The 24,994-nt window shown below is 36.7% G+C and overlaps 1 protein-coding gene across 3 annotated transcripts in view; it reads right to left on the bottom strand.

Annotated features, from left to right (window-relative positions):
- The window catches only part of PTPRK (protein tyrosine phosphatase receptor type K), a 568,874-nt gene that overhangs the window by 343,226 nt on the left and 200,654 nt on the right, over positions 1-24,994 (bottom strand). For all 3 annotated transcript variants that reach the window (XM_060029986.1, XM_060029983.1, XM_060029984.1), the window contains exon 3: positions 13,893-14,164. In XM_060029986.1, coding sequence (XP_059885969.1) covers positions 13,893-14,164 — 272 coding nt within the window. The remainder of the gene's footprint in view (positions 1-13,892; positions 14,165-24,994) is intronic.

The raw sequence follows: 24,994 nt of genomic DNA, 5'->3' as shown, positions 1-24,994 counted from the left end.
ATCACAAAGCCAGCACACTGACAATTCTCAGGGGCTAGCAACTCTGAAAAAGGAAATCTCAACGTGAACAAGGAGCTTCCAGCCGCCAATCAGTAGGGCACTCCTGGTTGCATAGTGAGCGAATGCCATTTACTAACTGGGTTGTATTAAAACCAGCAGGCCCGCTTATGAACAGCAAGCCACTTTATTTTCCAGAGATCTTGGGTCATAGCATGCCCTTTTACGGCACAAGGAAACTTACTTTGTTGGCATATGTGACACAGAACTTGTCCAACTTGGAACCACTGGTACATAAAGCAAATAAAGGATTAGAAGCCACCCACTGTAGGAGATTAAGGACTTAACGGCCAGATGGAGAAGCACATCACCTGGACAGCCTTCATCCTTTATAATAAAGGAAAGTTCCCCTGCAATCCCAGTGGAAAGAATAAGCTTAAATGAACAAAATTTAGCAATTCTGTTGACAAAGGCAGAATCCTTGAATAGACATTTTTTTTCAAATGTGAGTTTGTCTGCCAAAATCTGATTACCTTTCATAATAAATAAATTTCTACCTAGCAGAAAGGGAACTAAATAACAAAAATATGCCTTGCCCCCCACAGGTCTTCATGCAAAAATGTCGAACATCACAACTTCAAGAGTCTGATTTGAACACATGGAGCTTGAATAATAGCAGTGTGGGGATAACCAGCAAATGCTGAGCTACGGTCCACCTTTGATCTGCTGAGCTTAGCCTTAAAAAGAATGACTTTTTAAAATCATCACTGTCAACACGCTGCTCTGCTGATTAGACTTTTCTGAGTGGTCCACAAACAGTTAGGAGTCAAATTAACAAACCAATCTCACCACCTGGATTTGGAAACTTCTGAATAATAGGGTCCAACCGATTCAACATCATCTGTCACTCCTCTTCATGTCAAAACCCTCCACTTCAGCCAGACCAGTGTGGCTGTCCCTTCACACAACATGATCATTCTCATTTCTGACAGCAGAGGGCGCTATCTATGGCTTGCAATGAGGAAACCTAAACCCCTTTTTACTCCTGCTTTTGCATACGCAGATCCCACTCCATTTTTGTCTGACCACAGGGCCTGTGTGTTGCTTCCTTCTTGGAGCTCCTTTAATAGCATTGTTTTCTTCACTCCTTTGGCCATTTAATTAAATAACAATACAAGACCGCCAATATGGAAGTTTCATCTCCCTCAGAAGATTTTTTTCCCCATTGTTTTATTATGGCATTTTCAAATATATATAAAATTAGAGATAACTGTATAACAGAACCCCATTTAACCATCACCTACCACCAAACTTGTCAACACATGGCCAGTTTCCTGACTGGACTCTATATTCCCTAAAGAAAGGTATGAAATTGTTTTCATACTTGTTTGTTTTCTTCCAGAGCCTAGATTAGTGCCAAGCATGTAGTAACAACTCAATAAATACTTGGTTATGGAAAGGAACTGAAATCCAATCCACTAAAGTTCTGAGCTGGCCCTTAAGTGTTCAGCTTACTTCATCCAATCAATTCTTGACAGACAAACAGTAAAAATATTCAATGTTTTTAAAGAAACATTAGCAAATAGTAATAAGGAAAAACTTCCTGAGATACTGCATGGAAGTGAAATAACTATAACCTTACCCTTATCCCATCACTTAATATTTAATCAGCAAATCAAATTTTCTTTTGAGACAGAGACTGAAAAATCATTATCAGTAAAAAAACAGACAACCTGATACATAAGAGAGGAACTAGAATTTACCTTTAGGGGACCTAACTCAATTCTACTAGCAACATGACCTTAAACAAGTCACTTATCCTCTCTCAGTCCTTATCTCTAAAATAAAAATAGTTCTCCTTTTCCTAATGACCTTAAAATGCTACTGTGAAGATGAATTTTTTTTTTTAATTTGTCAAACTGCTTTCAAAATACAAAGCACCACATAAATATTAACACTGTCTTTATGGCACACCCGGTCCCTTTTCAAAGAGGTTCTATAATCCACTTGGGGGCACAAAACATAAAACTCTCTGAAATATTACAAGCTAAATGTCTAAATAGCAATGTAAGCAATACAGATATAAGGAGAAGTGAAGTGACTAACAAATGCTTCATGGTAGAAGTGGGCATAACGTTGGGTCTTAAAGGATTAATAGAACCTGGGCGAGGCAAAGAAAGAAACAAAGGCATTTTAGAAGGTATATATATATATATAGTATATAATATATATTATATAATACTTATATATAAGGTATACATATTATATATAAGGTACATAGTATACATATTTATATATTAAGGTATATATATATATAAACATGATATATATATATATATATATATATATATCATGTTTACATTCACACACACACGCAAAGTGCCCAAAGAACAATTAGAGCATCTCGCAGTTTGACTAAAGCAGAGGGTGCCTGTAAAAAAATAACGGTAAAGAGATTGGAGCAGTTGACTGAGGCTAAATTATGAAGGACCTCAAATGAAGGCTAAACATTTTGACTTTAAAGGAAACACTGGTAAACTCTGAGGAGGTCAATATCAGCAAAACAGCATCCCCCCAAAAGTAACTGATTTATAATAGAACTGAAGGCAAGGGAAACAGGGAACTGTTACCATTAAGAGGGGACACAAGCAGAGCTGTGACTGGAGAGTAAGCAGTGAAAAGACTAAAGAAGAATATATATTTGGAACATTTCCAAGATGAGACCAAAAATGAGTAAATAGAATCCCTTTATAAAAATCTTTTTAGAAGTGTTGAAAGTCTTTCCTTGGATGACAAAACTCCAATAACTAGAACCTGCCCGTCTCATCCTAGAAAAGGTCTCCTTTGACCACTCCTCCACCTGTCCTCTGTCCCTCCACGATGCCAATCTCCCCAAATTTAGGGCCTTGAATTAGCTGTCTGCTCTGTTTCTGCTGCATTTCCCTGATCTTTGTGTGCCTGGGTCCCTTTTGCCATTCAGCTCTCCAGGTGAAAATCACTTTCTCCAATAGTTTTTCCTGAACCACCTGGTCCAAGATCGTTTCCAGAACTCTAATTCTCACATTATTCTATTTTAATTTTTTAGCACTTATTGCATTCTGATATTTTGCTCATTTATTTATCTATCTGTTTCCCCCCCACTCCCACCCCTAGAGTAGAACTCCTGGGAGAATAGGAACCTTGAGATTTATTCAGAACTGTATATCCCCAGCAGCCAGAATAGTGCTTGGCATAGATTAGGTTGCTTTGATAAATACTTGCGAAAGGGATAAATTAATGAGTGATTCATAGTGACATACAGAGAGAAAGTCAATGTTGTTGTTGCTATTCCAGGGCCCCTATCTTCTTCAGGCTTGGATATTCTACTTCCCTAACATGTTGTGACAGAATCCCAAATCTTTTCAATTCTATCTCTTTTTCACTTTGCTAGCTTTAGTTGGTACCTTTCATTTGTAAATAAGAGCTTTAAAGAGAATACTTTGAGGGTTTCCCTGGTGGCGCCGTGGTTGAGAGTCCACCTGCCGATGCAGGGGACACGGGTTCATGCCCCAGTCCGGGAAGATCCCACATGCCGCGGAGCAGCTGGGCCCGTGAGCCATGGCCGCTGAGCCGGTGCGTCTGGAGCCTGTGCTACGCACCGGGAGAGGCCACAACAGTGAGAGGCCTGCGTACCGCAAAAAAAAAAAAAAAAAAAAAGAGAATACTTTGAGGCTTTCGTTACCTCATAAAACACATGTATAATTAGTAGACTAGCTATCATCCCATATTGTAGGGACTGAAACTCAAAAGGTCACACAAAAGAGTCACTCAGTGAACAAGGACGTGATGATCAATGGACCTGGGATTGAACACAGACCAAAAGCCTTCTAATTTAAACCTTTACCCAATATATAAAATGACCTCAACTTTATTCTCTACCAACATAAAAAAATGAGACCATCTACTTCTACTTCTCATGCAGCATATCACAAAACCTAATGTTATAGACATACTCAAAAAATAGTTATTTGGTTATGTATTTATTTGTTTGCTTGTAACTACCCCTCCCCAAAGGAAGTGGGTGGATAATACGAGGGGAAAACATAAAAGAAAAAGAAAACAAACAGAAACCAAAACAAAAACAGGACAGAAATTCACTCTGATATTTATGGGGCTAAACTGACTTCATTCTTTCGTAAGTTTAACATACTGAATTTCACAACCAAACCAAAAGTGTCCTTTAATAAATATTAACCCAGAGAATCGCTGTATCTGTTCCCAGGCATTATATTTGTGCTGCTCTTGCAAAACTCCAGGATCTAAAGATGTTTAAGTTTGAACCAATCTTTGATCTCTAGGTGCTAGAAATTTTCCATTCTCTATTACTTTATTGAATTATTACTTGGTATAAATTTATGGCTATACACCTTATTTTTTTATTTTTGACAATATTTTATTAAATACATAAAATAATTTTAATCAATATATAGGGTAATACAAAATAACTCACTCAAAAATTTAAATTCCTGGGGCTTCCCTGGTGGCGCAGTGGTTGAGAATCTGCCTGCTAATGCAGGGGACACGGGTTCGAGCCCTGGTCTGGGAAGATCCCACATGCCACGGAACAACTGGGCCTGTGAGCCATAACTACTGAGCCTGCACGTCTGGAGCCTGTGCTCCGCAACAAGAGAGGCCCCGATAGTGAGAGGCCCGTGCACCGCGATGAAGAGTGGCCCCCGCTTGCCACAACTAGAGAAAGCCCTCGCACAGAAACGAAGACCCAACACAGCCCTAAATAAATTTAAAAATAAATTTTAAAAAAATTAAAATTCCTCAAATTAAGTTAACTCAGTCAATAAATGTATTTGTTTATAATCTGGGTGTCCAGTCATATAGATGTTTTTAAAATATAAGAATGTAAATATAATGTATACATCTTATTTTTAAGCATAAAATGAGAATTGATTTACTGCTTCCAGAAAGCTGAGAAGAATGATTTTTTTCAAAGATCATTCAAAGAATATTAAGGATCTAAATCTCATCAAGGAATTCCAGTGGTGTGCGCAGTGGTTATTTATGTAACTAAATGCAGAAATAACATGTAGCAGCTAGTTTTATAATGACAGCTTTAAAAATACCTTTTGAAAATCAAAACAGCTAAAATTAACCATAATGTCCACTAGATTACATAAGTGGATGTTTTAATTTACAGTGTCCAAAGTTTGCTTTCCTTTAAATTCCAACTTTTATTACTAACAACAGAATAATCAAAAGAATAGTACAAATATGTCTGACATTTCCTTTATATTTCCTCCCTACCATACTCTTTCAATTGAAAAGCTTATGCTAAAATAGATAATTACAACCTTTCCTTTTTCCATTATGTTCTAAGAATGGAAACTGAAATCACCACAGCAGAAAAGTTAAATTTTAGATAAAAACATAATGTCACCCAGCTTAGTTTTGTTTTTCCCTTGAGGAAGCGATATTTTGTTACACACCACGTACAACCTAAAATAAAGAAAAATCAGTCTTTGACATGGAAATGGACAAAGAGGTCGCATAGAAATTTAGATTGTACAGAAAATTAAAAGCCCCTGGCGGGGGCGGGGGGGAGAATTCCAATTAACCATCGAAGTCAGCAGAAAAAATCAATTAACCATCGAAGTCAGCAGACAAAAATCACTGAACAAGGAATTGATTTTAAATTGTTATCTATATTTTTCTCATTGATATGGTATTGCATTAATAAATGGTACAGCATTGTCAGATTAAACGGATTAGAAGGAAATGGTTCTTACATTTTTGTGTGTTTGGCTAGGAATCCTACCCCAGTAGTATACATTTTTTTTTTTCATCTTGGTATATGAAGACCAGCCCATTAATGTATGTAATTAATGGATACTGAGGTATGGAAAACAAGGAATTAGTAGTGTGTTAATTTGGATTCAACAAGCTGGGCTGAACGCAAGTGAGTGAGCAAGCGAGGTACGGGCATCTCTTCCACTCTTTGGAGCATCTGTCTTCCCCAGTCCCCTTGGATGAAATAAACTCCTAAGAAAAAGTCATAAGCTGAACAAACACTGCCTAACTCTGCTTACTGCTCATTATTTTTCAATCTGCTATTAAAAGGGAAGTGCATTAATTTCATGGAAATATTTCTCAAAAGAATTAGTGAAGGGGGGCTTCCCTGGTGGCAGAGTGGTGGAGAGTCTGCCTGCCGATTCAGGGGACATGGGTTCGTGCCCCGGTCCGGGAAGATCCCACATGCCGCGGAGCGGCTAGGCCCGTGTGCCATGGCCGCTGAGCCTGCGCGTCCGGAGCCTGTGCTCCGCAACGGGAGAGGCCACAACAGTGAGAGGCCCGCGTAGCGCAAAAAAAAAAAAAAAAAAAGAATTAGTGAAGGGACACTTGACAGCTCCTGCTACACTAAATGAAAACAGGTATGATTTAGTAGAATAACAACAGACTTCTGTCATCTGCTTGCAATAATTACTGTGTTAACAGGACTCTTTTTTTCATTCGTTTACATTTGTTTACACACTGTAAGTTTCATCAATGAATCAATGCAAACAGAGTCCAAAGGAACTTTTGTTTTATAAGAAAAGCAAATCACCGTCGGGAAACAGAGAGAAGTCATCCTCATAGGATGATAAGTTTTAAGAAAACAATGACCATAATAACGTGAAAGTTTTTTCAATCCTATTTGGAGTACTTTAAATGAAACAAATAAGGAAACATTAAGAGTAAAAATGAGCAGCAAAAAGCTGCTTTGTTAACAGCCTATCAAACAGAAGGTATGGTGCCAGTGTAAAAATGAGCCAAAATGCCCATGTTAGGCAATTACTGTTACCAGAACTAAAATAAGCCTACTTAGTTGTGAAGTTAGTTAACTTCAGATGTCACTGATATGGCTAAATTCCAAAATTTTAAAAGCAAGGTTAAATTAGTCAAGAGGAAAAGGGGAATAATTTCAACCACTTAAGAACCAGCAACTTGGTCCATGTATGAAGATAAGAAACAGTCACTTAGCACTTGATCAAATATTAAAACAAAGTAAAGATGACATATATGGAAGTATCCAGTTCAGTGTCTTATGCATGGTAGACACTCAACAAATTATCCTTCCTTCCTTTCCTTCTACTCCCTTCAGTCATTGACGCATTGTATTACAGTCCTATTTACATTTTCAGGTATATAGCTTTGTCTTCTCCCTGCAACTGGACTGAAAAATATTAATTGTTTCATTCACAGATAGATACGTATACTTTTAATTCTGCCATATGTCTCACATGTGCTATCTACAAACATGTGTTGAGAGGTGGGATTGACTGAAAGGTCAACAAAGATGTGACATGATATATTAGGATGCTTTGGGCTGCATAGGAGAATACTCAACTAAAAGTTGCTTTGAAAGTTATTATTGTTATTGCTATTGTTGCTGGTGTTATTATTCTGTCTGAGAGTAGAACCCTGGCTCCTTCCATACTTTCCTCTGTTACCCTCAGTTATCTTCTTCCTCAGAGTTACAAAATAACTGCCATAGTGCCAAGCATCATGTTCTCATGCAACAACATGTATCTCTTTTTTAATTAGGGAATAACACCCTTCCCAGAAGTCTCCCAGCTGACTTTCCATCATAACTCATTGGCCAGAGCTGGTCACATGACCACTGCTACCTGCAAAGTAAGTTGGGAAAGTAAGTAAGGTGGGAGGGTACCTAGCCAACGTGGAAAGAAGTGAGTAGAATGACTATTCAACAGGAAATTAATAATATCTGCAATATTGTCATACAAGATAATGAGCCAGAGTCATTTATAATGGTTACAAATGAAGTTACAGCTATAAGATATATCTAGTGGTATGCACTGAATTGTATCCACTCCCACCAAATTCATGTGTTGAAGTCCTAATCACCAATGTGACTGTATTTGGAGATTGGGCCTGTAGGGGGTAATTAAGGTTAAGTGAGGTCAAAAGTGTGGGACCCTAATCCAATAGGCCTGGTGCCCTTATAAGAAAAGGATGAGACACCAGAGCTCTCTCTGTTCATTATGTGAGGACACAGGGAGAAGGTAGCCTTCTGCAAGCCAGAAAGAGAGCTCTCACCAGGAAACAAATAGACCAACTCTTTGATCTTTGGCCTTCACACCATGAGAGAAATAAATTTCTGTTGTTAAAGCCACTCAGTCTATAGTATTTTGTTATGGCAGCTCAAGCAGACTAGGAAAGAAAATCCATCTACAAAAGAAAAATCTTGCCACCCTCCTCTCTTCAGTGGGGCTCTACATGGTTGGATGAAGAGCAGTAAAAATTGGGAGCATTCCAAGAGCTATGGCACAGGAGTGATATCCTCTTTCCCACTCTTTGCATGGATGGTTCATGAGCATGCTCTAACTTCAGCTCCATCCTTCGAGATCAATCTTTTAGAGACTTTTTATTTAAGTAAACAGTCATTTGGTTTAAATCCCAATCTTCTTGGATCCAAAGCAGTAGTATCTCTGGAGTGTAACAAACATTCTATTGCCAAAATATCAGTGCAATGCATGTTAACATAAACTTTTAAAAAGGAGACAAAAACAAAAGACCCCATGCTTGTCCAGTTCTTACATTTTTTTAAACCAGTGAAAAATGTTAAGAAGAAAATGGGTGGCAAAAGTTCAGCATTTATTTCTCAGTGAATTAGGAGGTGAAGAAAAAAAAAAGGCATATTCAGCTATATTATCACTTTCCAATTTCAGGCCAAACCCCTGTAGTTTTCATCACACAACGTTTTTGTGATTAATGATGTGCACCCAGTTAATGGAAACCAGCAGTTTAGGTTTCCACTAATAGTTTTGGAAGTTATGTCTGCCTGCCTCATTTGGTAACAACCTCACTGTTCAGTAAGAAACTAATGGATTTAATCCAAGAGCAGAATTTTAGTTTTACACATACGAGACAGGTCAGATTTCCAGAGTGGAGAAAATAACACTTTTAGAGGTATGCTGATCTTCAGTTGAAATTTAACACTGAGATAATAACTCATAATGTTTGGGTTGCTGTTTTTTTTTTTTCTTTTTACTTCTGTTTAGAGCAATTAAAAAATTTACAGTACTTACTTAAGGCCTATAAAAACAGGAAGAATTAGCAACGTGTAACCATGGCAAATAAAATACATGTAATATGATACTTTCTATAATTAGTATACTGAGCTAAAAAGACATCTATTGCTTTTGAAGACACAGGTGAGAAACAGTTCCTTATATATTAGTTGTATCATTGCGATGCTTGTCATAAATGCAATTTACATTTGCTTGTTGTGTTTCACTATAGAAAGTGTCCATTCCAAATAATGGTGGTTTAACAAAAACAATGAGGTAGGGTGGAAAGCAAACTAATCTAGGAATAGAGAAATCAAGCAACAAGAATTATAGTCCCATTTCTGCCTCAAATTACTTTGGAAACAAGTCTTTTGTTTTCATTTTCCCCACTACATTTTAGATTTGCCCCTCTTAAGTCATTTAATAATGCTACATTGTTTCAAAGTTTTATCTACATATATCTCACCTTCCCATTTGGACTAGGCTCCTTAAAGGCAGACCCTACATCTGATTTACATTTTTATCTTCTACAGGGCCAAGCTAGACTGTAAGCTTCAAGAGAAGAAGGACTTTACCTGTATATCCCCAGAGGTTAGCATGGTGTGACCTCATGCTAATAATGTGCCAAAAAATCAGATGTTTTAATAAACAAAAAACCTAAGAAAAAGAGAGTAGGGATGGGGAGGAATGAATAGGTGGAACACACAAGACTTTTAGGGCAGTAAAAATACTCTGATTCTGTAATGATGAATACATGTCATTATACATTTGTCTAAACTCTTAGAATGTACAACACCAAGAGTGAACCCTAAAATTAACTACAGACTTTGAGTGATTATGATGTGTCAAGACAGGTTCATCTATTGTACCAAATAGAGGTTCTTCTGTTGTACCTCTCTGGTGGGAGATGTTGATAATGGGGGCAGCTATATATGTGTGGGAACTGGGGGTATATGGGGAAATCTCTGTACCTTCCTCTCGAATTTGCTGTGAACCTAAAACTGCTCTAAAAAAAAACTGTGTTCAAAAAGAAAAGAATAGTATGCTTTCACAATAGAAGAAAATGCTGAGCACTTATTAAATCCAATAGAGTTCACAATCTTTTTGTTCACTCATCATAACGTCAACCTAATTTATGGTAAACCTCTACTATGTGTCAGATACTTTTCTAAACACTGTGTATTAATTCAGTACTTAGAACAACCCAGTGAGGTAGGTACTGCTGTGATCCTCATTTTTCAGATGAGGAAACTGCAGTCAAAGAGATTAAGGAATATTCCCCAGGCTGCACATCCGCTAAATAGTAGAGTCAACGTTTGCCCAGGAAGGGCTGGTCCCAGAGACAAGGACCCTTATCCTGATCTTCCAGGTAACCAAAATTCATTATTCAGAAAATCATTTTTGCCTTCATTTCACAATTTCACGTATTTTTTTTTCAAATCAGAGGTTAAGTTTCTTGGGGTTAAAAACTGGCATCTCCTCATTATTGAATAGTCCACAGCTTAAGTAATTAAATTACCACATCAATCTTCTCTTTAGTCATCTGCTAACATGGAATCTCTGGGAAGGGAAAATCACACCAAAGGTGTGCTATATCTTTTTCAGATATTTAGTTCAACAGGAAAATGGAAAAGAGAAGAGTTACTTGTAAGGAGTATTTTGCTTTCACTCCCAGGATCACGGTTTTTATACAAAAGTTATCCTATACTAATTAAAGGTAGGAGCTCTCTCAGCCTATTTTCTTTTTGATTGCTTCTGTTGTTATTGCTAAAGTTGGGTGAAAAGGGGTTGTACCAAAGGGGTGGTCAGATAAGGAATGGCTCAAGCAAAGAAGAGAAAGGAGTCTTCACTAGACACACAAAAGAAAAATGAGAAGTTAAAAAACAAGGTTAAAGAACAAGTTTGAAGAGTGTAAGATCTCTGGAGAAGAGAAGCTGAGTAAACTGTGGAACCAAGGAAAACAATTTCTATGAATATCATAACTCTATTTAATCTAGAGTCTGAGAATATTAAAAATATGCAGTGTTTCTTTAAGAATGAAAGAGTAGGCTTATAACATGGCTCATTGCAATGGCTATATTTTAATTTTTAAAAATCCATAAAGAGTCTGCATTAAGCAATAGTCAAAAGTTTTTCATGCTATTTCCTAATAGCAAAAATGCTACATTAATATAGTTGTTTCTAATTAACTGATATACAGATACCACTAGGTATCTAAATGACAAAATCGATGAAAACATCAATCAAGTAATTTATTGAGCACTAAGCACATGAATAAAAAATATTCTGCTCTGTTATTTGCTCTCATTGATTGTTAAGTTTTGCAAGTTAAGGAAAAGGATGTGGAAGCAAAGTAATCACTTAAGAAATGACCTATTGCTCAAATTTCAGTCTGCAACAAAGAGACATTTACCCACAGGTTCTATGTATTTAGCAATCATTTTCTCGAACAAAAGATTTCCAAAATGATCTCACTAGCCAGGCTGAAACTTGCACAGGTTCCTTTTGCACTGTTTGCTTTAAAATACCACAGGTGCAAGTAACCTAGGCAGCTGTGTCATGCAAAATGAGACTGAACAAAGAAGCGTTCATCCAGCTCTTGGTACTATAACTCAACATTAAAATTAACATTCCAGAAATCTGTGCCGTAAGAAAATGTTATTGGGGGGGTGAGGGAGGGATGGACTGGGAGTCCGAGGTTAGCAGATGCAAACTATTACACGTAGAATGGATAAACAAGGTTCTAATGCATATAGCACAGGGAACTATATTCAATATCCTGTGACAAACAATAATGGAACAGAATAGAAAAAAGAATGTATATATGTATATATAACTGAATCACTTTGCTGTACAGCAGAAATTAACACAACATTGTAAATCAACTATACTTCAATAAAAAATAATAAAATAAAATAGAAACTACAATTTGGTAAAAAAAAGAAAATGTTATTAATATCAGTGATTCAAAGATAGATCTTAGCAAAAAAATAGGAAAAAGTAATTACATGTATGCCATTTCTTAGTTACAAAGGATCAGCCGTATGATACCACAGATACATTATTTGCTGGATTTATCAAAATCTACTTCTATAGGTTTTATTTTTCAAAGATGCAACTAACAATTTGATTCTTTAATGTACCATCTATGCAGGTAGCAAACAACAAACAGGGCTGAATATATGCAACCTTACTCCAGAACCCAAATTTTTAATAATTTTGCTAGATTTGTTATCTGAGCTTTAATTTAGTTTAAGGAGGCTGAATCTGTGGACAGTTTTATTTTGCTGAATCAGAGCTTTTTCTTTTTAGTGTTATGTTAAGCTCCAATAGCAGATTCTAAAGAAATCAGTATGATGATAATGTGCTGTAAGGGTGACCCAGCAATGACAGTTATCAACCCACTGTTGTCATAGATGCGCCCGTTAATCTTGCTTCAGTGCTTTAGCATTAGTTTCACACACTTCCACCCACTCACCGACCACATAAGCAGCCCGCCCAGAGCTATGCACCCTGAAGAAGCAGATGGCTCTCCAGGACTGAAGAGAAACATCTTTCTGTTCAGGAATAATGGAATCAACTAGTACCTAATAAAAATCCATTGAAATCTTCATAGACACATAACCCTGAATGGAGAACCTTACCTGTATGAAGAGACTTCTAATAAAATAAAAAATCAACTCAAAACAAAGCAATTAAAAGAATGCATTGATTTCCTCTCCCCTCTTCCCAGGAATAAAGATAAGCCTAACATGCTTTTTTAAAGAGCAGAAATAAAACTATTAGCTTATAAATTACTCACCAACAATAATAAAAAATATACCTTTACATAAACTCATTCCCATTAGGTTCTATAATAAGCTACGAACAGGCAAATCTTTTAAAAGTTTAAATTTCAAGATCTAACACAGAAGTGAACTTTCAGAAGAGGTAACTTTCTGTTACCAGGTCCTGAACCTTACAATGAAGATTACTGAACAACTTTCCAAACTGGTAAATGGACTTCTTTGGTTCAACCATATAAACTCTGTCACACAAATCACAATGTAGGTATTGACACTATTCATTGTCTGGTTTACTCATAATTAAATCAAATGTTTCTGGGGGGGAAAAAGGATCCAAAGACATGTGGACAACTTTTTTTGTTGCTTGCTTATTTTTTTTTTATAGTTGAGGCTGAAGAAGCCATGATAGGCCATGTAAGGGAGACTTATGAGTAATAATAAGTAATTAGAGGCAGTCAAGTGGCAGTGGGATGGAATGAAGCATTCACTTCATCACTAGAATGAAGACTCTAAACTCTTACTGAAATTCTTCAGTGCTACCTTTAAGTCAAAACTGTCCCCCACTCAAGTCTTGGTGAGGTTTTGTTTGCCTATTTTTATACTCCATGTAATTGACAAAAATATTTTTAAATTACTGAAAATGCCTCCCCCTTAGATAACATATTTCATGAAACACTATTTCATGTTTATTTTTCAAATGTTATCTTCAAGAAGCCAGTAAACCAATCCAGTCTGAATCGTACACTCAACTCAAAAAGCCTATTTCTTCCTGAACAGAGACATAGAAATATATCTGTCAATAAGCAGCTCTTTGCCAAACAACCAACAAATTTTGTACCTAAACTACATTTTTCCATATGTTGAAATATTTTCCCTACTTTGAAGATTTTGTGCCAATGTAGTTAAACATTTCCTCAAGCCTAACACTGGAGGAGAGCTAAAGAAACAATCTCTCATTCCTATGGGGCTAGTATTTACCTCTAAGTATTACATACACAGGGAGATCCAATGACATCAAAGCATGAACCAGAAAAGAACAGGTGATTACCTGATATTCATTGGGCCAAAAGGTGCTCACTGCTAGCTCAGCCCGAAGCCAGTCTCTACCCGTGAATCCAGTCACATTCCATATTGGATTGGCAAGAGGTCCTTTATTCACCCTAACCAATATGTTCAAAGTGCCAGGATTCAATCCTTTCTGGCTGTATAATAGGTAACTAAAGTCGATACAGTGAGTGTCGTTCTCCTTCATTGTAGGCAGCTGAAGTCTGGCTTTTTCTCCAGGGTCATGATCTGAAGAATCCACTATCATATAGGAACCTGAAATGACATTACATAAAATAAAGCTAAATAGATATATAAGCAAAAGGGGAAATATAATAATAGAAAGAAAGCTAAAATACTAATCTATTCTGAGTATCAAATTTAATTTTAAAAGACTATCTTCCAGAACAGAGGTATAAAAAGGTATCAAACAAGTAGGTAGATGAATTGAATTTATAGTGGGTAACAGACATTGTTCAAAGTACATAACATGTACAAGTTCATTTACTCTTCACAACATGTTATTATTCCTATTTTACAAATTAGGAAATTGAGGCACAATTAGTAACTTATTCTAAGTCAAAAAGACCATGTAGAGCCTGGTTCAAGTCCAGATCCCACTCTAAATAATCTCTAGTCTTGCTAAACAAAGGTCTTTTATCAAACAAACAAAATAAATAAACAAACAAAAGAAATATGTTATTGGTCTGGTTTACATAGGGAGTGTATTTTTCCTTTTCCCCATTCATAATACTAATGTAGAGAGGGGCTAAGAGTGCAGGCACTGGAATCATTTCTGATTTCAGACCCCAAGATTACCATTTATGCAAGTTGTGTGACCTTCTGCAATGGACTAGAACTCTGGACTTGTTCGGGGAATATAGATACTTTGCAGTGTAAGTGTGAGGACTGAAGTTTAACTGCCAAAACTTTTAGAGCTGAGACTCTGACACACAGTAGATTCACCTACTTGAAGTCTCCTACTAACCTGTCAGCTAACCACCATTGCTATTATCCCCAATTCAGTAATAGTCCCTAAGCTCTTCTAGAGCTGCAAGAAATCTGGTTTGAAAATCACTAATCTACTCCACTACCTTTGGCTTAAACATTCATTGGTAATCTATCATGAGGAGGCAAAGAACATAAAGTCTCAACCTCCCAATTCCTCATAGTTCCACCCCCAAACACACACTCCTTGCATGACAGGCAAAGTCATATAGTGTTAAGTATACATTAGCTGCTGATATTAGTCCTAGGACCTCTTCAGAAAAACAACCAGTTTTTCTTATGTCCCTTTGGATTTTAACAAAGGCATGTATCACAAAAATGTAACTATTTACATTTTAAGTAATGACACCCATTTATCACACTTAAGGTAGAACACAAATTTTATTGTAAAATATCTTTCCCCAGGGTGTAATTTTAACCAAAATGTATTAGATATAGTGTTACAGAACCCAGTGTTACAGAACCAACTGTTACACTTGGACCTCTCTTACGGATGAACTTGAAGAATTTTAATCAACCCTCTGTGTCTCCTCCTTAAAACACAGTAACTTGTCATGACACACTGAACACTCATTGACTACCCATCTAACTAGTTCAATTAACCCCCAACAGCAAGTTCAAATCACAGCAGATAAGAGGGCTTCAACTACTTAAGAAACCAAAATTTCAAATTTTACTAATTCCTGGTCAGTGGTACTTTAGGGTTCAGAACTTTTGTGAAGATTTCATGTGATAACACTGTCAGTTACCAAGCCAAGTACAGAATAAACTTACTATAGGGATAGTAATTGACATTACTTTCACTTCCTTTTTCCCAGTACTCATCTTCTCTTGTAACCTGGAATTCTTTTCTTTTCTCCTTTGTTCTCCCCTGATTCTCGCAGATTGCACATTAACAGAATAAAATGGCCATGTATATTTTGAAGAAATTATGTCTTTCTCTTTTAAATAGGATATCCTGGATCCCAGCACAATTTATAGAAGCAGGATGTTTCTATTCTTGGTTATACTCACATTCTGAAGTCCATGGCTGAATTGCAGAGATGTCATTCATATTTACCACAGCAGAACAGATCAATTATGGTTATGGCTTTTAAGTAGGACCAGCCCTGAGATCTTGGGTAAGTTACTTCGTGTTATTGGGCCTCAGCTTCTTCACAAACCTAGTGACCTATTTCTCCACGCTATTACAACTTTTTTCACCAACATATTATGGTAGTAGTGGGTTTTAATTATTTTTATAAGTCTGCATCAATTATGGCTTCTGATTGTCAATTTTAAAGTAGTGCTCTCTAAATGATTTACAGGCTTTCAAATAGTTATTTTCTTCCATTGTAAAATAAACTTTGAAATAAAATGTTTTGTCTCACATTTTAATTATATAGTATGATATTTACCATTAAGACCATTTAGCAATTTTCAGCCAGTTGCACTTTTAAGCTACAATAATTTTCTTATTAAGAAAATGGGATCAGCAAAGTAAATTAATTTGTAGGAATTATCAATTTGATCATTAGAAAGACAAAAGCCACAAAATAAAACCTTGTCCAAACTATTTCAGCACTTCAAGGGCATTTGGTGCAAGTTAAATAAAATTTTAGAAGTGCTGATATTTTATTTCTATAGAGTGTTTCTGCTAAATGGGCTTCTTTCAATGCAGCCTGACTATTGCTACATTTTCTGAGTGCTATGCAATAATATGTATTTATTTCACAGTTCCAGAAAGGAAGAAGCACCAGCATCAAAGAGCCGTCTAAATCCTTCTGCCATCTGACTTCAAAGAGTGGCAATTTACCCCCTAGGCACCATGGAGGTAGCTGCCTGTTTGACACAAGATTCCCTTCCATCATCCCAAACATAGAGAACACTATGCTATTCTTATCAACTTCTAAAAATTACTTCCACAGACTCCCAGAATAACTGGCTACCAACCAGAAGAGTCAAGCAAGTGTGTAATACGTACTTCCTTCATTCTTTTTGTTATAATTTAAGCTTATTTACTATTGTTTTGTTATCAGCTAACTAATCCCTTAGATTTCTGATGAGTTTAGTTCTATTCAGTTGTAATTTAGCTACCTCAAGGCTTAATAATGAAACATCTGTGTGCACACACATATAACATACTAATTTTTATCAATGAAACTTCTTTAGTGTGGCCTTACAAATATTCCTTACAGTCTCTTGAACAATAGAGTTCTCAAATATATCATTTAAGACAGAGGAGAAAAATGTAAATGGTTATAATTTTTTTAAAGTGTAACCTTCCTGTAAAGTAATTTGCCAATGAGAATCAAAAACCTTATAAAAAGATATATGCCCTCTGGTCTGGCAATTCCAAATCTAAGAATGTACACTAGCAAAATAATCATGTATATGTTTATAACTTGTTTATAAGTTATATGTTTATAACATGTATATGTATATAACTATAACAAAGTTATAGCCTAAAAAAGATGTCTATCTCATCATTACACTGTTTAAAATAAAGAAAAGCAAAAGTATTTAAATGTCCAATAAGAGGCAATTTGTAAAATTATGATAAAATAGTTTGATCAATAATTATGAAGTCATTAAAAATGATATTATTAAAACCATTTAATGGAAGATATAATATGTTAAATAAAATATGCAGATTATAAGATATTATACTCATTTATGAAAATATATATTTATACTAAATAAATGCATTTGTGTAGGTGTGTGGGTGTATTCACATATGTACACATAAATATGCATATGACTGGAAAAGAACAAAAAATACATAGCAAAATGTTAACTGCACTATCGGGGGGAAGCTGTACTTTGTCTTCTGTTTTCTTATTTTTGTTCACATATATTCACTGAATGTTCTACAATGAACATGCATTAGATTCGTATGCTAAAAAAACAAAAGACTACACGAATGCTATCTTACATCAGGAACATCAAATGAATAATGATAAATTCCTAGGAAATAAACACAGGGTTGGTTTTTTTTTTTCCTTTTAAAAATAAATCCTAGTTGAATCCTACAGATTAACAGCAACTTGGCTTTCAAAAACACACAATACAAAAACCAGGAACTTCTCATTTCTTTCAGTTCATTAAAAAAAGAGAGAGGCTGCAAGTACTTAGACTAAGTAGCAGTTTTTATTTAAAACAAGACACAAAGAAAACAAGTCCCATATTCATAAACACCACAGTCTAATATCTAGATAAACAAATAATGCCCAATTGATTTTCTGTATTAATGAAAATTTTATCTTTAAGCTATACTTCTAGGAAAAACATAGTAACACAGACAATAGGATTAATTGCTAAGAAAATAATGAATGATAAATAGGTTTCCATACTTCTTCCTAAAACCCCTTTATTGTACATTACCAATATTTTTATTAAATCAGTTCTATTCAATATCCATTGAATTTTCCCTATAAAATAAGCAGAGAGAAATTTCTACTTCTCTGCTTAGTACTGACCACACTCCATGATCTTGCTCCAAAGTACTTTTTCCACATTACCTCCCACTACTTCTCTTCACAAACCAGCTTCCCCAAACTGACAGAGCACTCACTATTTTCTCCACATATCATGCCAGTTTTCTCCTCCAGAACAGGTTCATGCTTTTATAAGAAATCCTCCCCTCATCTCAGCCCCTAGCCAATTCTTACTCACTATTCTTCTTCAGCCCCAGCCCACCTTGACCTTTCCCTGCCTTCAATACACAGTTTCTGCCTTTCTGGTTCTATCCCTTCATTATACAATACAATGTTCTTATACAATTTTTAAATAATTTACATAGGAACATTTATCTCCCACAGAAGAGTAATAATGTTCTCTTAGAAAGCACGTGATTCATTCAGAGTCCAATCAGAAGAGAGAAGTCACACAGTAAATGTAACAGTAAAAGTATAATATAAAGAATTATTAACTACAAGAGGGTAGAGACTTTAAAAGTATAAAGAGAACTCTAAAGGTAACCACAATACCCAAGGCAGAAAAAAAAAATGTAGAAAAGGGAGTGAGGCTGCCTAGAATCAGATCCCCTTAGAAGGTGTGGTTGCAGCCCACTCGGTGGTGAAGACCTTTGCTGGGTCACTCAGTCTAGAGCTGGTCCACACCTGCAGGGCAAGCAGGAAATGCTCCCACATAGCAGGGTTTGGAGTGAGCTATGTGAGTGCTGGGAGGACAGGACACGGTAGTCACCAGGCCAGGGATGGGGCTGCAAGCTCATGAGGCACTGCATGCAATGGGGACGTACAGCTACGCAGGACCAGCAAGAAGAAACTAAAATACAAAGTTCAGTTAAGAGTAGAAGCTCCAGGGACTTCCCTGGCGGTCCAGTAGTAAAGAATCCGCCATCCAATGCAGGGGACGCGGGGGCCATCCCTGGGCAGAAAGCTAAGATCACACATGCCACAGGGCAACCCACGTGACACAGCTGCTGAGCTCACGCGCCTCAACTAGAGAGCCCGCGTTCTGCAAACTACAGAGCCCACGTGCCACAACTAGAGAGAGAAAACCCACACACCACTGCTAGAGAGAAGCTCGTGCACTGCAACGGAGAGCCAGCGTGCCACAACAAAAGACCTTGTGTGCTGCAAGGAAGACCCAATGCAGCCAAAAAGTTTTTTTAAAAAAAGAGGAAAAGCTCCTTCCCACTAAAATGCCCCCTCAGCACCCTCTACTGACAAAGCTTAACATTGTGCTAGTTACAAAGGAGAAATGCTTAAAGGGTCAAGCTCCACTCTCATACAGCAGGTACTGCAGGGTAGATTTAGAGCAGCTTAGCAATGAACTGACATTGCATTAAACAACTTTGCATATAGTAGAGGTTCAATGAGAACTTCTTTGGTTAATTGAATGACTGAATGAGTGAGAAGGAGACAAACATTTTTTTTGAAATGTTTTTTGAAAAATGTTTTTTGAAAAATGTTTTTGAAATTTCTTAGTTTGAATTCCTCATATGGTCAATATTGATAGACAAGAACTCAAAGGAACAAAAGCTCTTTGATATTCTCAATATTTTTTAAGAGTGGAAAAGGGGTCTCCTAAAACTAAAATGTTTGAGAACCATTGCTCTAAGAGAAGGTTTTGTATATATACGAGTGGCTCTGACAAAAATGTTAACATTTGTTAATTCAGTTAATATTAACAGTAATAAAGCCCTTATATATAACCAAAATAAAATATTTTTATGAAAAATTACTACATTTTCCCAAAAAATATAGTATGGAGGCATATTTTTGCAAATCTCTTCAATGTATCACTTAATAGAAGATACCTAGATTCTCATTTTTACTTCTTCATTCAATCTGTTGTAATATTACACATTATGTAGCCTCTGAGAAATTCTACCATACACTCATGAGAAAATGAAAGGGAAAAAAGGAAAAGGAGTATCTTAGTGTTATTTTGACAGTAGTTTTGACCTCACAGCTCCTCTGAAATGGTCTTGGGGACCCACAGTGGTCCCTGGACTACATATGAAGAATCACTATATTTTAATATGCACAATTCTCTTTAACTTCATGCTATAATGAGAACATTATCAGTGCACTTATTTATATTGAATCTACTTCCTCATTCAGTCACTGCATGGTTTAAAGATCTCTATAAAACAAGTCTTTACTGGGATGTTGGATGTCTGGAGAATAAAAATCAAAAAAACTGAATAGTTTTACAGCAGTATTAATATAAAGGGTGTATTGATCAAGGTACATCAGGGAACAAACGAATACACACACACACACACACACACACACACACACACACAGAAAGAAAGAGGTTTATTGGACAGAACTGGCTTACGTGATTACAGAGGCTGAGAAGTACAGACCCAGGAAAGCCAATGGTATAGTTCCAGTCCAAGTCCAAAGGCTAAGTAATATTCTACCTTAATAAGAAAAGCATTTTTGTGTGTTCTGAAGACCATGTTGAATAGCTACCAAAACACCAGCACACTGTGCAAAACAGTTAGTTCTTGGCCCTGAGTGAGATTTTCCCAGCAGAAGCAAAGAACATGCCAGAAACACTAATGAACACTAATATAATTTCATGCCCAGCCAGCTTAAGAAGCCATAATCAGGACCGCTGGATAGAGAGACTAGTGACAACTGAAATAGCAATTTGGGTCCCAGTCCATCTGGGATGATCTTTTTCTTCATTGTAAAATTAATATCTCTAAGCATTTATGTGGCCGTTACTAAACTGAAGGCAATGTCTTATTTTTCATAATATTTTTCATCTTCTCATTTCCTTTAATCAACTTTTTTCTCCTCACCCCAATTTTGCTTCATCTGATTAGGTGGCAACATGATATACCAAGTAAATAAAGCTAAGAACCTAGAAATCAGTTTGATTTTTCCCTTTCCTTCACTTTCCTCTTGTAATCCACTGGCAATTCCTATTGCCTCTAAACTGTCTCCTCAATCCATCCAACTTTTCTTCAACCTCACTAGTTTATCAAGTCCCTCTCACCTCTCAGGAGGACAACTAGAAAAGGCTCCTAACAGGTTTCATGAATTCCACACCAGCAGCCCTACAGTAGTTTCCTACAGGCAGCGAGATTTTTTCAAAACATACAATCTTTTCTTATCTCCACGCTGCAGTGAGAATTAAATCCAAACTCTTTAACCTCTCAGCTTCAGTATAATCTTGCCCCTGCCTTCCTCTCTCACATTGTCTCCTACCCCTTTCTGCTTTCACTCAACATGCTCCAGAAACAGTGGACTTCTTTCTGCCTTTTTAAGATCCAAGCTTATGTCTGTGTCAGTGTTTCTACACTGGATTTTCCTCCGCTTGGAGTACTCTCTCCTCAGCTGGCTTATTTTTATCATTCAGGTCTCATCTCAAATACCGTATGTTGGTGAAACATTCCTTGGTCTGTTAAGTAGTTCCTTCCAAGATTCCTTCTAACATGTCATTCTTTGTTATTGCCTTCATAGCACTTGCCATTTACCGAATCTAATTAATTTGTTTACCTGATTGAAAAACTCCACAAAAAAGTTGTACTTCATCTATCTTGTTGATTCAAAAATCTAGAACAACATCTGGAGCCTTCAGCATGGAGTGGAAGGCTTTTATGACAACATCTGACAACCATCTATTCAGGTTTCCTGCTCTGCATGTCTGTAGCATTTCTATAATGCTCTCTTATGTACCAAATATACCATATTGGTTGGTGCATCCCCCCAGCCCCAGTGCAATCTTTTCAAGATCAGAAACCTCTTTTTCCTCCTAGCACCTAACAGAGGAATTCTGCACATATAAACTCTTGGTGAACTCCGATAGAGGTGAGCAAAAATGAAGAATTTCAAAAATTGTAGCAGTGTTGTTTTTTCAAAGAACAAAAAAGAAAAAAAATCATTGAATCAAATAACTTTAAACAATGTTCTAAAAAAAAAGAGAGAAAAAAACAATGTTCTCAATGTTGACAGTTCCCGCAGAGATTCCATTATTTTGGTAAGGTTGACACAGGTGCTCCTCACTTTTTTCATGGTCTATTATTATTTTCTTCAAACATTTACCTTCCATTATTTCTTAAGATAATGTCTTCTACTAGATTCACCCCCTACATTACAAAGTTTGTTTCTAAAGGACAGAATGAGGCACACATTTAGAAAAAGTAAATTCGTCCCCCAAACTCCAACACAAAAGGACAGAACTTGCAACTTCACAGGATTCTATTCCAACAACTTTACTCTCCCGAAAATGTCCCTTCAACTGCCTTGACAAAACATAAAACTTTTTCATCAACATTCTGCAGGAATACAATTTCTCTTAATCCCTGAGTAAGGGCTTTGTTCTAGGTAGCCAACTTACATTTGAAAATAAAATGTATTTTATTTTCAAGAACAGCATCTGAAACTTTCAGAAAACACAGAACTGTAAGAAGAAGGTTTCAGGTAAAATGGCACAACATTTCTCCTTCTTGGGAGACTAGTCACCTCAGGAAGTTTACCTGCTACACATTAAGATCTAGGAACGAGGGACTTCCCTGGTGGCACAGTGGTTAAGAATCTGCCTGCCAATGCAGGGGACATGGGTTTGAGCCCTGATTCAGGAAGATCCCACATGCCATGGAGCAACTAAGACCATGTGCCACCACTACTGAGCCTGCAATCTAGAGCCTGTGAGCCACAGCTACTGAGCCCGCGTGCCACAACTACCGAAGGCCGTGCTCTCAAGAGAGAAGCCACCACAATAAGAAGCCCGCGCACCGCAACGAAGAGTAGCCCCTGCTCGCCGCAACTGGAGAAAGCCCGTGTACAGCAATGAAGACCCAACACAGCCATAAATAAATAAATAAATTTATATTTTAAAAAAAAAAAAGATCTAGGAACTGGGCCAAACATTGTGCTACAGTTTAACCTCCTTCCCCTACAACATCTTAGAAAGCAAAAACATGAACCTAATCGGCCCTTACTTTGACTACCTGAATTTTCATTTTCACCTGTATGACACAGAAAATCTGTGCAACATATTATGAAAAAGACCTATTATTAATAATCACCCACCCCCTCTTAAAGAGAGGCTGATTTTATAACGTGCTGTGCTTTTCTCATCTTTTAGGACTCCAGTTTTCCCTACTCCTTAACCATCTGTTGAACTCCCTAGCTTGGGCAAATAATTAAACCTTTCTCTGTCTTGGTTTCTTTATCTTGGAATGCCTAAACGCCTTAGGTCTGCTGTCAGGACTAAATGAGACTGTCTGTATGATGTGCTAAAACACACTGATTAGGCGGGTCCTTAATACGTGTTCCTTTGTCATATTCATTCCTTTCTCTATCAAATAGTACAGAGAATAAAACTGGAAAATGTATGAAAAGAACATTTTCAAAGGTGAAAAATGAGATAACAATGTTAAAGAATAGTAAACTTCCAATACAGAGGCACTCAAACCTTTCTCAACCCTTCCCTTCAAGATTCTACCTAACTCCTTTCAACCCATGTGAATCAACCCTCCTTCCCATCTCCTTCTTGCCTATTTCTTTCTAACTCTACCCTTTTCACTTTTTATCTTTAAAATCTGATATAAATACACACTGGAAACACACACACACATAATGTTACCAACATCTATAAAACTCATAAATCTAAGTTGAAGATCTTTGTTCTAAGATTTCTCTGATTTCTGAAATCTTGGCACTCCACCCCCATGGCTCTCCAAACTGTGTAGCTTTTGTGTTATGTGGTACTGAAATGTTTTGAGAAGCAGTTGCTAAAATGAAAAGCAACTTCAGAGAGAATAATCAGATGTTGCATTACCCCAAAAGGCAAGAGAGTCTTTATTCCGTAGCCAATTTTGTAATCATCACTTGCCTTTTCAAAGGAACCAAGACTGAAAAGAACACTGAAAGGTATGAGAAGATAGTATAGGCTGCGGTCTCTGGAAACTGCCTAAAGACTAAATATCACATTAACAATTCCAGCCTGTTGTCTGGATATAGCTTAATTCTGTTAATAATGAAAGACCAGAACTTAAGGTCAGTCCAGAATGAGCGTACAGTATTTACTTATTTCCATATAAATGGATATTCCCAAAAACAAAATACCCTACTCAGCAGTCACAGTCTGTCTAAGGGTACCACAAATCTATTTTAAATTGTTAATATACCATATACCAGAAGAATAAGACTTTATTTTGACTTAAAATTAGTTGTTGACAAGAGTCAACAACTACTAAATAAGGAAATGGCAAGCAATGATCAATCAGAGAACAACTCAGCTTGAGCAAAATTTCTCAGCTGAGTTCTCAGGTTCAAGGATAATCAGGCTACAAGAATTCAACTGGCAACCAAGGAAGTTGCTTCTTTTAGTAAACCCTGAAGTTCCAAATTACAATAGAAGACACTTTATAAAGGATTTGAAAGGAAGGAATAACATTCATTCCACTCTCACCCAAAGGAACTCATATTCCCATCTATGAAAAGGTTAAGAATTCAGGCTCTGAAGTCAGAGACCTGATTCTGCAGCCTGGCTCTGACACCACTCACCCCAGCCATCCACCTCTCCGCTACCATTTTACTGATGAAAATCAGTCCCAAAAAACATAAGTGCCAGAGATATAATAAAAATACTGTTTGAGAGGATTGTTATGGGGATTACAGAAATAGG

The sequence above is a fragment of the Delphinus delphis genome, chromosome 14 (genome assembly GCF_949987515.2).
Source record: "Delphinus delphis chromosome 14, mDelDel1.2, whole genome shotgun sequence".
In the NCBI taxonomy this organism is placed as follows: Eukaryota; Metazoa; Chordata; class Mammalia; order Artiodactyla; family Delphinidae; genus Delphinus; species Delphinus delphis.
The sequence above is the reverse complement of the archived record's forward strand: the minus strand, read 5'-3'. Positions and strand labels throughout refer to the sequence as shown.